Source organism: Egretta garzetta, unplaced genomic scaffold, assembly GCF_000687185.1.
Source record: "Egretta garzetta isolate BGI_Z169 unplaced genomic scaffold, ASM68718v1 scaffold1480, whole genome shotgun sequence".
NCBI lineage: Eukaryota > Metazoa > Chordata > Aves > Pelecaniformes > Ardeidae > Egretta > Egretta garzetta.
The window spans coordinates 25,578-40,837 of record NW_009258434.1 but is presented as its reverse complement, the minus strand read 5'-3'; the positions used below and the strand labels follow the sequence as shown (position 1 = coordinate 40,837).

Sequence of the window (15,260 nt, the reverse complement as noted above, 5' to 3'; positions counted from 1 at the left end):
TCACGCCGGGCGAGGAGCGCCTTGGGGCTGCGCGGCCACCCTGCCGGGTCTGCTGCCTGCCCGCCCGGGCTCTGCATCCAGGCTCTTGGCTTGAGATGCTGGGGTTGTGCCAGAGGCAAAACGCAACAGGGGTCAGCGTTCAGGTCCCTCCAGCCTGCGGCAGTCCCTGTGGCAAAGGCTTCCTGCTCCTTCCCTGTCCAAAGCTGACCCTGTCCAGCAGCTCCCTCGGGACCTCCCAGTGCTGCCCTGCACAACGCGGCTAGTGCAGCACGAAGACAAAGGAAAGCGTGGGCTCCTGTTGGAGACAGGGTGTAGCCCTGAATGTGGGCTGCGGGGCGAGGCTGGATGCGCCCGCTGAGCCTGCCACTCTGGGTCCTTCGCCAGCCCCTGGGCACAGTGTGGGCACACGGCGGCAGCTGGCAGTGGGTTTATGCCCTGCTCTGTGCTGGGCTCTGGCTGGCACAGGGGTACTCCCAGCAGGCTGTGTGGGGCTGCACAATCCCACGGTGACTTGCCCTGACTCTCTCTGTCTCACCAGCATCCACCAGCTGAGGAACAAGGTGTCAGAGGAACATGAGGTCATCAAGAAGAAGGAGCTGGAGACTGGCCCTAAGGCCTCCTATGGCTATGGGGGCAAATTTGGAACAGAGCGGGACCGAATGGATAAGGTAACAGTTGTAGAGGGCTTCCTTGGGCCCCAGTGGAAATGTTTTTCTCATAAAGGAAAAAAGGATCCCTGTTTTCTGGCCTGACCCTGAGGGGAGAGAATGGAAAGCTAGCATGGCTGTGCAGAGTCACACATGTCTAGGTAGTCCATAATCTGTCCCCGGGATTTGTTTGAACCCATGTGTATAATTTGTCTCTACGACTTCCTTGCAACACTCCCCTTAGCTGTGAAGAAGGACTTTCTGTGGCTTGTTTCAAACCTGCTGCGTAACAGTTAAATAAGGTGTCTCCCTACTTGGAGAACTCATGAACAATAATTTCCTCCTCATATTTTCCATTACAGACCTCTGTCATATCTTCCCAGGATGAAACCCTGGTTCATATGCCCTGTTTTCACATCAAATCTGTTTTATGTTTTCTGATAATCATCATCATGCTCCTTCCTGTACCTTTCAGCATTTAATAGTTCATTTTTTTTGGAAGTGAGATGGTAAGATTGCAGTAGTATTCAATATATGGGGGTCACTGTGGGTGTGCAAGATACCAGGATGGCAGGGTGAGAAACAGGCATCTCCAGGAGACCAAAATGGAGCAGCCATGCTAAGATTCTTCTGCTGGAGCAGAGTGAGGATGATTTTGTTGAGCAGCTCCTCAGCCTCTGTCCAGTCTTACCAGGATGTTGCAAGTGTTCGGCCTCAGGCCCTTCTCCCGAGAAGTGTGTGCAGTTCCTGGCCACACCACCTCCTTGCAGGAGGCAGGAGGACCCTGGCCTGGCCTGTGGCAGGCGTAAGGGGTGATCCCCACCAGGACTGCTGACCCTCACTCTCGAGCACAGAATGTAAGGAGCGGGTGCCCAGCCTGCTCCTGGTGGGTTTTCAGTTGTGCATGCCTCTGTGTACTTTTCTCCTCAGTCTCCCCATGTGATTATCCACCACTCCACTGGTATTTGGGAGCAGCAGGTATTCAGCATCCCATGGTTTGCACGATGAGCTGGCAGTGGGGCTGGTTGTGTGGGATGGCTGCCCTTGAAGCTGCATCACAGGTCTCAGTGCAGACTTGGTACTGGCAAAGGCTGTCCAGAAGGCAGTGCCACCACCAGCACGGTCAGCTTGGACCTTGTGGCTGCAAGCATCTTGGCAGTGGGGCAGAGCAACTGTGTGGTGCCTATGTCTGTCCACCCTGCCAGTCTGACTGTGGGTGCTCATGTCACACTGTCTCTCTCCTCAGTGCGCAGTGGGCCATGAGTACGTTGCTGATGTTGGGAAGCATTCCTCGCAGACAGATGCAGCCCATGGCTTTGGGGGGAAGTATGGCGTGCAGCAGGACCGCGCTGACAAGGTGTGTTGGCCAGGGCAGCTGAGACACGTACTTGCAGCCTGTGCTCAGTGCTGCCCTTACGCTATGTTTAGGATTGTGGCTGCAGTTTTCAAAGTGCTGGTGGGTGCAGGTCTAGGCATGCCAAGCGCCACGGTCTCCACTGAAGCCCGCAGCTCACCTGTGTGCAAGACAATGACTGATGACAACTTGCAGGGCACTTGTGAAGATTAACTCTCTGGTGTGCTTTAACGTGTTTGCGCTGTCCTATCTGGGCAGCACTGTGTTTGTCTTGGGGGCTGTGGTGTTTTGTATCTCCAAACCCCCAAGCTGTGCCATGCACAGTGGCTGGCCGTGGCAGGACAGGATGGGGACAGCAGGATGCCATCCCTCCCATGCGCATCCTGGTGTCAGACGCTGCCCAGCCGCCTTGCCTGCTGACAGGATGTGGGGTGAGGATTGTGGCCTTCTTACTGGAGCGCATGGGCTCTCGCGAGGGCCTGTTCCTGGGCACGCTGCCACGTGGACAGCAGGAGCGGTGTGGGAGGCTGAGGAGGTGTGCACCAGCTGAGGAGTGGCCAGGCGCCTGCACATTGCAGCACAAGGCAGGGAGCAGGGTCCCAGCCTGGCTCTTGGAGAAGGGCGGGCGATACCCAGCTTGGCCCTCAGGACAACTGACATTTCTCCCCTTCTTGTTCCAGTCAGCCCTGGGCTTTGAATACAAGGGTGAGGTGGAGAAACACTCGTCCCAGAAAGGCAAGTCCATGGGCACATGTGGCCCCTTCATACTTTGCCCAGCTTCTCTTCTGCTCCCAATATCCTGTGCTGTCTGCTGTGGCACAGTCTCCTTTGTTTATCCCCCTCCTGTCACTTGTCTCAGATTCCTGTTCCCAGTCAGTCACCTTTGCCGCCCCATTCCCTGCTGTCCTGTCACCACCCTTCTGTTGTACATTCTGCTTGCCTCGATGTTTTGCTCCGATGGAAACGACATCGTGGCTGAGCAGAGACGACACCCCCACACGCATCCCCCACTGGATAGCTGATGCTCCCTTGCCTCTAAAAGTCTTTTTGAGCAACTGCTCCAGAGGAAACCCAAGCACTGTAGGACATAAGTGATTTCTGAAAAAGCAGCATGTGAGAAAAAAGGCACAACAATGGATATGGAAACAGAAGCCTATACAGCACCCAAACTTTTGCAGAATTCTGGAGATGATTCAAACGAACTTTGACGTGCACATACAAGCAGCTGTATTCATTAAGAACATTGCAAGAACTGAAGCTGAAGACATTTTATACATTCTGCAACCAAGAGAAGATTCGAGGTGAGGTCTGTTACAGATAACCATGGGGAATACTGCATCACCAAGAGAAGAAGAATTGAATCGTGATCATTTCAGAGGAAACTATAAAAGAAGGAAGATGTTTTGAGGCATTCTTGGTTCATCTTAAATGAATGAATCGCATACAGTTGTGCTACATTAACATATTCCCAGACAAGAGATTATATACTAGATTTCAGACACAGAAATTCGTCAGGCTATGTAAAACCACAGAAATCGCTCAGGACAAAATGAAAATACTAGAAATAGGGTAAGGTGTTTGGATTGTTTTTCATAAGAATTGTGTCCATACTGTAAACTCCAGCATGAGGGTAACAGTCCTAAAATCTGTATCTGCTGAAAACAGCATCCTAAAAGCTCCATTTCATAATGGTCTAATGGGTAAATTACAGTTTAATCAAGGTAAGTTTAAGAAATTTCTAGGACTTACAGACTCACCCTTAAGTGACTGAGCTTCTGTGAAACAAAGTGCCACCCTTAAATACAAGTTTTTTTCATGCATATTTCTCTATATCACAGTCTTCGTGGATTAATAAGGCTGACTTTGCTGGAGGAGCCCCAACTCATTCCTGTGAAACACAGACCTGTAAGAATACGGTCAGGGAACAACGAGGGGTAACTGTGATTTACTCCTTCTGAAGGGTAGGATTTGGAAACAGAGCTGGTAGACTAGGTCTCTGAAAGGAAAGTGTCTCAGCCAGCAGTTGGGGTAGAGGCTGAAATGTCTTAGGACACCATTCAATAATAACAAGGTAGCCCTTAGAAAATAACTGAACACAGCTGAAGTAGTTAATACATTACTAGTTTAGAAGATGGAAAAAGGGGAAGCATAAGGAAAACAAGCTGTGCCTCTATCACCTAATGGTCAAGCATGCCAGAGACGCTCTGGGCGGGGAGAGCTGCAGCATGTCTGCAGAAATGTGGGTTTCAGCCTTTGCTGCAGCATCCGGAGTCAGTGATTTCCTTGTAGAAATTGAGATTCCATTATAGCAAGTGTAAGCTGTGCAACAGAAGCTTGTGATTTCATCTATACTTTCAATATGCATATTGACAAACCTTTTCAGAGGCTGGCATCCCACAGGTTGAAATCCTTGCTCTGGAGATGTGTGAGTGGGTGGGTGCCCAGGCTGTCAGTATCCAAGTCTTGCCTTGGCTTTGTGTCCCGGGGTGGCTGAGCTCCTACTGCCTCCCCAGCTGCCCTTGGCATGTCGCTTTTCTTCCTTGCCCTCTCAGCCTGCTGTGTCTCCTGCAGCCCACGGCCCTCAGGCTCTCTTGCTGCCATGACCCACTCTTGCCCTGTGCACCCATTCCCATGGCCCCTCATCTTCAATGGCCTCACGGTGCTCCCTGCCATCCACTCTGTCCCCTCCAAACCCATTGCTATTTCTAGTGTTTCCATCATCCCTGCTGCTCTTCCTCCTCCCTGCTGCTGCTCCCCAGTGCTGCTCCCCATCTTTACCCCCTCCCCTCACCAGCCCCATGCTCGGGGCAGCATTTCATTCCATCCACCACTTCAGATTACTCCAAGGGCTTTGGTGGCCGTTATGGTGTGGAGAGGGACAAGGTGGACAAAGCAGCAGTGGGATTCGACTACAAGAGCCAGGCAGAGAAGCACGACTCTCAGAAAGGTGAGCTGGGGGAGCCCAGTGCAGCAGGCGGTATCAGGACTGGCGCCTAGGAATATGCCCGCTGGGGCTGTGGGGCACTGTGCTTGGTTTTTGAAACCTGCTGTGTGAATGGTGGAAAAGCTACGGGGAGCTGTTGGGTGCCCACTACTTGCAGAAGGGGAATGGAGCAGGTAAGGAAAGCCATTGCATGGTGCATGACTGCTGAAAAACTTTGCACTAAATGATGAGGAGCAGCAGATTTCTATGGACACAGCGATCTCCTGGGCAGTATGTCACCAAAGGAAGGTGCAGGGGAAGCCCAGGCAGGTGCTAATAGCAGGTGACATGTCCCAGGGAGGAGGGAGGACTGTTGCTGCAGCCACCAGTGGGGAAATCTGGCCTTGCTCCATGTTTTTCCCTAAGTCCTGGGCAGGGAAAACTATTGCCCCTGTGAGAACAGCCTGAACTCACGGTGCTGCCACTTTTCTCTTTTTCTCCCTTCTCTGTGCTCTTCCATGCCATGATCTGGATCCCTATGGCTGAAGACTATTCTGTGGGCTTTGGTGGGAAATTCGGGGTCCAGAGGGATCGTCAGGACAAGAGTGCCCTTGGCTGGGACCATCAGGAGGACATGCAACTGCATGCATCCCAAACAGGTAGGGCAACGCTGCCAGAGGTGGCGGCACAATTTTCTTGGAGCCCACGCAGACCTAGAGCTAGTGGTTCACACTTGACAGAGATCCAGCTGCTGACAACTGAACATGTACAGCATGTTCTGGAGCAGCTGGGACTTGTGAACCCCCAAAGCACAAGGGTAAACTCTGCCAGAGTAGGTGCATGCTTGGATCAGTTCAATGCAAGACGATGAATGCAAGCCCCTGAATCAGGCTTCCCAGACTATACTGTGCTTTCTTCGTGAGGTACATTCCTGATCATAAGCTCATTCAGAAGGTGAGCACATGGGAATGAGGCAAAGCAGGTTCCAGGAATGGTTTGACTACTGCATGTTTAACTTCCGTGAACGAGGCCGCTCTGCACTCAAATGGCATGGCTGGCTTCTCACCCCGGTGCCTTGGAAGCAGATTTGCCAGCGTTACGGCACTGAATGCCTGTGCGCTTCGCTGAAGGGAATGAAGGATTAGCCTTAAAAGCTACTGTCCAGAATGTTTTGCATCTATTATCTCCATTTAGTTCCATATGTGACAAGGTGCAGGAAAAGCTAACTCATTTCATTGGTCACAGCACGCTGAAATTGGAGATGCACACAGAATATAAACGATTATAAAATAACCTCATTTTTTTCCATACAGACTACGCCAAGGGGTTTGGAGGCCGTTACGGGGTCCAGAAGGACAGAGTAGATAAGGTAAGACTGCATGCTGCAGCCTGCAATTGCTTCCCGCTAATCACTGCTCTTTGCACTGCTGTCAGAGAAGGGACTTCCCAGATGGAGATGAGGTCCCACTGCTCAGTGCACAGCTATTGCAAGGGTGAGGGAACTGGCCCAGTGTAAACTCCAGCAGGTGCAGGGGAATACAGCCTGGGGAGACCATAATGCAAGGAAGAAAAAGCTTCTTCCATTCTCAGCTGCTTTTGAATCATTCCACTCTTGGACTGAACATGCATAGACCTGCTTTCTCTTGGGCCAGGATTTAATAGCAGAGCCAGTGAAGAGCTTTCTAAGGGTATCAGACTGTGCCCTCCTGGAAATCTAGTACTGTTTGAGATACTGGGAGTGTTCTGTCTGGCTGCTTGCTGTCACTCCTGCAGGCCCTGTGTGTACCGATACAGTCAGGATGAGCAGTGGTAGCTCCTTGGAGATAAAATTCCGTGAGTGTAGCCTTGTGAGAAGTCTGAGAGGCCACGGGCTGTTGCACCGTGCAGGAACTGTCTCTTACACAGGAGAGGTGCTGGATCAGGCTGAAAGCCCATCTGGCGTCATGTCCCCAGCACTGACGGGGAGGTGACTGTCGTGCAGAGAGCAGTATGCATACAGAGTGGTTCTTGCCTTGGACTGCCTCCAGTGAGAAGGTGGTATTGCTGTGCTGCCATTCCTCTAGCTGTTCTTACTCAAGGTGTAATGTTCGTTCGCAGCTGTCACACCCACACATAAATCAGGCTTCCTAGAAGCTGGCTTGAATCTTTGGTTCCTCCAGTTGCCAGCTTGCAACCTGGTCTCTCCAGTATCTGGCGCAGATCTATGGCCTCTGTGGTATCTGTTTCCTTATCCTCTTATGCTACTCAGCAGCTGGCACGGCTCTGTGTATGAGTGACTGACCCCATATCACACAGCCTTAACTGATGGTGAAGTCTGGCCATTCCTCGTGGTGCTGTCTGTTACTCACCAGCTTCTCTGTTACTTGTGACCTTCTGCAGGTTTTTCTGTCCTGTCCAAGAGTTTCTTATGGTCTGTTCAGTTAGCTAAATCTCAGGCCAGGGCCTAGTCAAAAAACCCAGCAAGGATGGGATTGGCAGGGATCAACCTTGCATGAGAAGAACTCATCCAGTTTGCTGGTTCAAGTTTTCTGTCTGGGCTGAAACCAGGTAAAGGCTCATCTACAGTCAAAATGCAGACTGTTGCAGGCACTTGAGTTAACACTGTGCTTTGGCAGGCGACCCTTCAAGCTTGTTCAGGAGGGGGGGTCTTGCCAGTGGATGATGATCTGCATGGATGGGGATAACCTAAAAGATGAGAAACCTGGATGATGGTGGGGCTTTGAGGCATTTGGAGGAGGAAGTGAGGGTACCCCTTCCTTGAACCATACTTTTTCTGTGGTTGGGCACAGTGCTAATGGCACAGTGTTGTGCCTGGTACAGTACCAACATCGCCATACTCAGGAGCTGGAGGAAGCAAGTTAGAACCTTTCTGCAGGGCCCTGAGCCAAGGAAGGACATAAACACACACCTGTAGCAATCCAGCATGTTCCTTTCCATGCTGCATGTGCAGGCTGGACTAGCAGCAGAGTGGGAATAGCATCCTGCCCATGCACGAGATTAGCATGGTCTATGAATTTAACAACAGCAACTGGAGGTACATTGTCAAAAGGCAAGGCGTCATGCATATGGCAGAAGGCATGCAAAGTCAGATGAACACTTGTGCAAAAATCAGGGCTGTGGGTCATTTGAGGAGCAGGATGCAGAGGGGGGATAAACAGTTCTTGATCAGCGCAAAGTGAAACATGGGTTTGTGCATTTTGAGAATATTGAAGCATAATCCAAGATGGTAAAAATAAGGATATTTGAGCAAGTAATTGATTGCCTGGTTTTCAGGCACTGGGATTATTTCATTGCTCCAGAGTAGAGCATAATATACCACCAGGCTCCTTTGATAAAGTTTTGAACACTCAGCGTAGGATTCAGCTCTCACACTAAGACTCCTAAATTTAAATGCTGTCATATAAACAACATGTCCAAGTCTTTGCCGTGGTCTGTATAGACCTGGTTCTGAGCCTGCAGTGCTGTTTGCCTGCTCAGGTGTGTTTGCCTTAAGGAGAGCAGAGCTGCTCTCTAGGCTCCACTTACTGTAGCAGGAACTTGGCCACCCAGCCCATTGGTGACACCTGCAGGCAGAATCCTAAATGTAGCTGAATTAGTCTGAAAGCTGGAGCCTACCTGCAGTTTCCTTCTTGTATGAAATAGTTTTCTTATGAAAGTAGATAACCCCCCTCTATCTCACTTCCTTTTTGCTGCAAACACCCCATGGTGGCTAAGCCCCACCAGTTTAGCCATCTCTTCACACCTCATAACGCCAGCGATAGGTCAGATGTTCATGCAGGTTTTCACTTTGATGCTTTCCAGCCTGTGCTGCTGTATACACATGCTGCAGGCGACAACCTGCCGAAGGGACGCATGTTTTTCAGGGTTAGGCAGCTGCAGCTGTGCATTCCAACAGGGAGGTGCTTCCATGCCTCATTCCACTGGGAGTGCAGGGGACGGATGCATCGGGTCCCTGGACCTCAGGAAGCGGTAGGCTGCCAGGCATCCACTCAGCTCTTTGCGGGGTTACCAGCAAGTGCTTCTGCCTTGAATGCCCAACCTTGCTGTCCTGTGCAGCAGTCATCCTGCCACTGTGCAGCCTCCTCCACTCGACCCCCTGCAGCCTTTGCAGCACTCAGAGTGCCTCCCCTCTCACAGGAGCAGCCCTTGCCTTGGGCTGGAGAGCAGCAGGCATTCCCACAGTGCAGGGAGGCATCAGGAGAGCAGGGCTGCAGCCAGCAGCCTCCGCAAGGCTGTGGCAGTTGTATAGGTGAGGACAGATACAGCTGGGAACAAAGCTTGCGGGTGCCAGGTGCCAGTAGCCAGACCCAGACCCAGCAGGGGAGCTCAGCACTGGCCTCGCCTAACAAGCTGGAAACTTCATTCACTTCCTCTTGCAGAGTGCCGCCGGCTTCAATGAGATGGCAGCTCCCACTTCCTCATATGAGAAAACAAGACCAGTAGAGGCAGGTGAGAACTGAGTACCAACCTGGGGCTTGGTGGGAAGCTGTGGGCCTCATGGTCCCTCTGTGGCAGCATGCTGGCAGGCATGTGCTGTGGTGGGATGTGGATTTAACTTGTGTTGAGGGGCAGGAGCAGGGGGCTGAACTGCAAGTTCCTCTGGGAGAGACAGAGGTCTGGGTTTCTCCTGGCTGCTTGGGATGGTGGAAGGGAGCCACTGGGCAGGCTTGATCAACTGTTTTCTCCACAGGAGCTTCCAGTGGCACCAGCAGCCTGCGGTCACGGTTTGAAAACATGGCTAAGTCAGCAGAGGAGGAGAGCAGAAGGCAGGCAGAGGAGGACCGGGTGAGGCGGCAAGCTCGGGAGTGCCAGGCGGCTCGGCGGAAGGTGAGCCATGGCCATCTTGCCACATCCTCCAAGGCTTGCGAAGCAAACTATTCCTCAGGGCCATGCATCTCCATGTCCTCCTACCTCTTTATGGTAACCTCTTGCCTAAACTGCTTCCCTGCAACTGCCAGGGACTGCCATTGAACTTCACAGCTGTCACCAGATTTTCCCTTTTGGCACACAGAGCAGGATGTGCCTGCACCCAGCCATGACACACACACACACACACACACCCGTGCTTTGGCCTCAGCTCCTTCTTGCCTCTAGCGCCTGGCAAACACTGTGCAATCACACCTCCCCAGTATGGCCATCCCAGCAGTCTGCATTCAGATTGCAGTTGGGTTGCACCCAAACCCTTACATTTACAGGACCGCCCTCTATGTTGTGCTGTTCTGCATTCAGTGTGCAGATAAGGTTTCACCAATAAAGCGCTCCCGGATACATTCCCTCCCTGAGGCCACTTTCTGCAGACCCCATAGTCATTACAGGCCGGGTCGTGTCCAGCCGCTAGGGGAGGTTTATGGGAGCTGGAACAGATTTCAGCTGGAGGAAGACTGAGAGTTGCTCTGTTGGGAATGGGACCAGACATTGCTCTGGACCTCCTTCAAAGGGACTGAGGAGACCTGGTGACTTTTCTCCAGCAGGACATCCCACAGAGAGAGAAGGACCACAGAGAAGCAGCCCCTGCCACAATGCCAGCAAGGGCGCCTGGGAGCGCCGAGCGAGACAGGCCTGTGTCACGAGGAAAAGAGGTGCCAAGGCGGGCTGGGAAGAGCCGGGAAGGGGAGCAGGCAGGGGGACTGTGCCTGAGAGGGGGCCATACTTTACAGACAGCCCTGCAGGAAGAAACGGGGTGCAGCCACAGCGTGGGAGAAGCTTTGGAAGGAGTGAGGGGGGAAACTTTGGGATGGTGATGGGACAAGGCTGCACAGCACCTGACACCATGAGATGGGCTCCTGGAGTCGGTCAGTGCAGTGGCAGTACAGCAAGCTGTAGCCAAGTACGTGAGAGAGGTTCAAATACATGAGCCCTGAAGGTCTTCACAGCAACCCCAGGTGCCAGTTCAGCACACACCTAATGGTTGAGCTGTTTCTCCATCGTGCAGAGAGTGATTCTCCATTTGTTTCATGGTAGCACTAAAGGCACCTGCAGTGGAGCAGGCTCGCTTGTGTTGGGTGCTGTGCAGCCATGGGAGAGCTGCTTGCGGTGGATGCTTTGCAGGCAACTTTTCTGTCACTTTCTCACTTCATGGCAGGAGGCAAAAAGGGAGGATGAGGAAACACCACCCACTTTACCACCAAGGCCAGCAGATCTGGGCGAAGAGCTGTGCAAGATCCCCAGCCAGGATCAGCCCATCTACAGTGAAAGTTTGGATGTTGGTGGAGACTATGAGGAGCTGCCAGAACCCTCCGACTACTGTGACAGTACCAGTGCAGGTGCTGACTATGAGGAGCTGCCAGCAGCCTTGGAAAAGCTGGATGCCATCTATGACCAGGGAGAAGATGGAGGTGAGGACTATGAGGAGATCCTTCCTGAGGAGCCCAGCCAGCCTCAGCCCCACCTGGGTGAGTACTGATGGAAGAGCCCATGTCTTGGGGAGCTTGTATGTCTCCGCTCACCTCACTGGATGTATATGACAGACTCCAGAGGGAATTTGTATCTTGAAGTCTACTGTGGTCAGGGTAGCAGCCCATGATGATGGAGACTCGGTCATCTCCCACTCCCTTGCCCAGCTCCAATGTGCAATATCAGCTGCATGGGATGCTGGGACAGGCAGCAAGTATCTCTGCTGGAGCAGGACTCAGGCAGGAGGACCAGAGGGCTGCTGTAGGTTCTGAAGAAGCTGGACCTGGACTGATGCTGTTGGTGTACTGTTTCCTGGCAAGGGACTGCCAGTGCTGCATGGAGGCCTTGGAGGTGTCCTCTTAACTCAGCCTGAGCAAACCATGAGACCTGATCTGGTGGTGTCTCCTGAGTGTGAGGAGTGCAGGGTAGTCTTCCTCCAAGCACATAAGCAAACGGTATGGGCTGCAGTTGATGTTTCTGTCACAGCTTTGCTGGTACTGGAGATGGTAAGTGGAGAGGCTGGAGTCATGTCCAGCCTTTTTCTTGGGAGAGGAACATGAAGCATCAGGACCCTGCCTCTCTCCTTGCTTTCATCCATGGTACACCTGTCCTTGTTGATAGGGTTTGGATGTGGTTCACCCCAAGGCTGACAGCTGGGTGGAGGGTGGCACTGACCAGATCTACATTGTCTGCTTTCAACCTTTTTCTCATCTGCCCATCCTGTCTTCTGCAGGGGAAACAGACAATGTTTATGAGGTGGAGATCCCTGGGACCTGTGCAGTGGCTCTCTATGATTACCAAGGAGGTGAGTCTGCCATCCGGGCTGTGGGAACAGGCACTGGGAACTGTCTGGGGCAGTGTTGCAGGGAGGTGGGTGGCTTACACCGTCAGCAGTGGTGAAAAGATTTCAACTTGGTGGTTAAAATTTCTTCCTTTTGGAAAGCAGAATGAGACCTGACTTGGGACCACAGAAACTTCATCTTTCATCTGTGAAGTCTTGCTTTATCTGTGCTGTTTGATGGGGGTTGAATGAGATGAACTGTGAGGGTTATCAGAATGCTTGTTCTGTATTCTCCTGGGGGTTGGAGGAGGGATGTAAAACCAGCTCTCTCTGGGGTTATCTTTGCATTGTGAGTATCTTTTCTGAACAATTTTTGCAGACGGAGATGATGAGATTTCTTTTGATCCTGATGACACAATCACACACATCGAGATGGTAGATGAAGGCTGGTGGCGGGGGCAGTGCCGGGGCAAAGTAGGCCTCTTCCCAGCAAATTACGTGAAGCTTCTGCAGTGAAACCAGCATTGTCCAAGCTGATGCCTTCCAAACTTTCGCCTCTTTCTGCTTCAGCCTTTTACATGTTATTAGCTTAATTTGGCCTGCCGTGTCTACATGCAAGAAATACCAAGGAGCAAGCTGGCAGTGTCTGAGGGAAAGTTTCGGCTTGTGCCCAGGAGCACTTTGGTTCCTATCGACTACCAGATGGAAAAGGTGGGATGGTTTAAGGGCATATGAGTGTGAAATAAGACGTCTTTTCTACCTAAGCTGTCCCACATACCAATCAGCAAGCTTGCAGGACAAGCGTGTCCATTCCTATTCCCAACAGGGAAATTCACAGAAGAGAAACACCAACTCTAATCCAGTCAAGGCAGAAGGGACATGAGCTATGGGAGCTTTTTAAGCTGCTGTGGCCCTGAATCTCATCCTACCCAGGGGTCAAGGAAAAGCACATTGTGAAGACCAAACTTGCCTTTGTTCCCAAGAAGGGTTTCCACTTGCAGGATGAACCATGTCTGCAGCACAGGGTAGAGAAATACAAACCTGGTCTATCTGGGCAGATCTCAGGGCTGGAGCCTGGGAACATTTGACCATCACAGTGAACAACGCTGATACACACTTGGCGGTAGTGAGCTGTTCCATTAAACAGGAGACGTGTGTGCTGGCTCAGTGAAAGTGTAGGATGATCTTGCTAAGGTTTTCCTCTGTGTGCCAAGAACACTGTTGGGAGATGCGTCATTTCTGGGGAAAACCTTGAAAAATGAAGGTAAAAATTAGATTATTTTCTGAGAAAAATTATTCTGGAAAATCTGTCTTGGAGCAAAAGAAAAATACTGAAAGGCTTCACTTAACAAAGAGTATGTTAATAACTGTCTTGGTCCTCATCCAGGCAGCCCATCAGAGGAATGTTGTGCTAGGGAAATCCTTTCAATCTAGCAAATCAATCACAATAAGTGCTGCTTGATACAGGCAGTGGAATATTTTTAAGAGCGCTCCATTTTTCCTGTTAACTGCTCTGACAGTATATATAAGCATATGCATGCAGGTGAGACGGGAAGAGCCGTCCCATAGCTTGTCTCTAGCCTCAGTCAGTGCTAAAGGTAGGTTCCCCCATCCCCTGTTTGGCTCAGCCCGTTCTCTACTGTTGGGGAGTCTCTGTGCTGATCTCAGGCCTCCCCAGTGTGGCAGTGAAATAGTTAACGCCTCAAAGGCCTTTGCAGGACTCGCTAGTTAAGAAGTATTTGCAGGTAATGGTCTCGCCAATTTAATTAACAAAGGAGTGAATTCTTTGTTAAAGGGTGTGCTGGCTAGAGCCTCCTCCTCCGAAGAATGCTACTGTTATTTACAATATCCTGCTTATCTGACACAGTCTGGCGTAACCTAAAGGTACATGAAGGTTGTAACTGCCCCATTTGGGCAGAGTTGATGTAAGCAGCGTCTCTCACTGCTGCGCTGCGCTTTCCTTTAGAGCTGTAGTAATAAACTGCTTCTGTTCTGGCCTGACATTGCATCCTGGTTCTTCTGGGACAGCACGTGTGCCCTGTCTGTTGCGGGCTCAGTTCCTTGCACAGTGAAAAGGGCCCCTGGTTCTCGCCCTCCTTCATCACAGGTGGGAGAAGGTTGAGCAGGTAGGAAGCAGGACAAGAGGAAATTTTTCATGTTTAATGTTTAAAGAAGTTTTCAGTAACAACCCAGTGCAAACTGAAGCTCTCCCTTGAACCAGTATATTCCAGGCTAGATGCTCAAGATGCCACTGTAGGAGTTGGTTGTTTTTCCTTTGTGGCATGCAAGTACCATTGCAACAGGAATAAATCGGGGACACGCTGAGTAGTACAGCATGAGAGAAGCTGCAGGAGCACCCCAGTGCAGTGCCAGCTGCCAACAGCGGGGGTGCAGAGGGTCCCACTGTGACACCTTTAGAGTTCAGCCCAGCTCACAGGTTGGTTCTGGACTATCCTGCACTTGAATAAGGGTGTACTACCTGGAAGGTAGCAGAGCACCCCTGCCCAGTGTTCAATATGAGAAAAATCATGATCTGTGTCTGTCCATTATGGGAAAGACATTGTGATTCAGGTTAGAAGTTGTCAGTTTTAATGCAAATTTTATGGAAGTTTCTGGTTTGGGGGTTTTGGGGTTTTTTTTCCTCTTAAATAACTTCCCCAGTATTTTTTTCCTCATGCAGTTCACCCTTCATTTCCTGATGTGCCTTTCCAGGGGGCTCTCCAGAATGGGCCTCACTGTTGCAGATTCTCTTAGGTGTCCTAACGAGACTCTGAACTGTGAGTGTTCCAATAATTTTTTACAGTCAAGGGTGCGTAGCACATAGAGCTGGCTGAGAGGCTTGCAACCTGTTTGTGTACATACAACAGGCCATCCCAACACATGGGTTACGGAAACACTTTTTCCCTGAAGAATAAAATCTGTGTATTGTGCACCAAGAAGAACTAGCAAACGTCTCCCAACAGGCTGTATGCCTCATAGGCCCATTTTCTGACTCTCCAGTAGGTTTCTTTGGGAACAGACTGGACTTTGCTGGGTATCTCTTGGGAACTGAGCTATGGATGAGCATGTTTTGGGTCCTTCCAGCCAACATGCCCCTCTATGGCACAGCTGCAGAAATGCTGCTGTGGCTGCAGGCGTGTGGCTGGCGGGGGGGGGCCCCAC

General features: G+C 51.2%; 1 protein-coding gene across 1 annotated transcript; it reads left to right on the top strand.

Moving 5' to 3' along the window:
* Positions 1-345: 345 nt before the first annotated feature.
* On the top strand, positions 346-14,099 carry LOC104130478 (hematopoietic lineage cell-specific protein). The gene is made up of 13 exons (XM_035899038.1): positions 346-422; positions 539-668; positions 1,894-2,004; positions 2,682-2,736; positions 4,838-4,948; positions 5,473-5,583; positions 6,238-6,293; positions 9,304-9,373; positions 9,615-9,751; positions 10,393-10,503; positions 11,007-11,316; positions 12,048-12,122; positions 12,478-14,099. The coding sequence occupies exons 1-13, from the start codon at positions 346-348 to the stop codon at positions 12,612-12,614; spliced, it is 1,491 nt and encodes a 496-aa protein (XP_035754931.1). The 3' UTR covers positions 12,615-14,099.
* Positions 14,100-15,260: the final 1,161 nt, after the last annotated feature.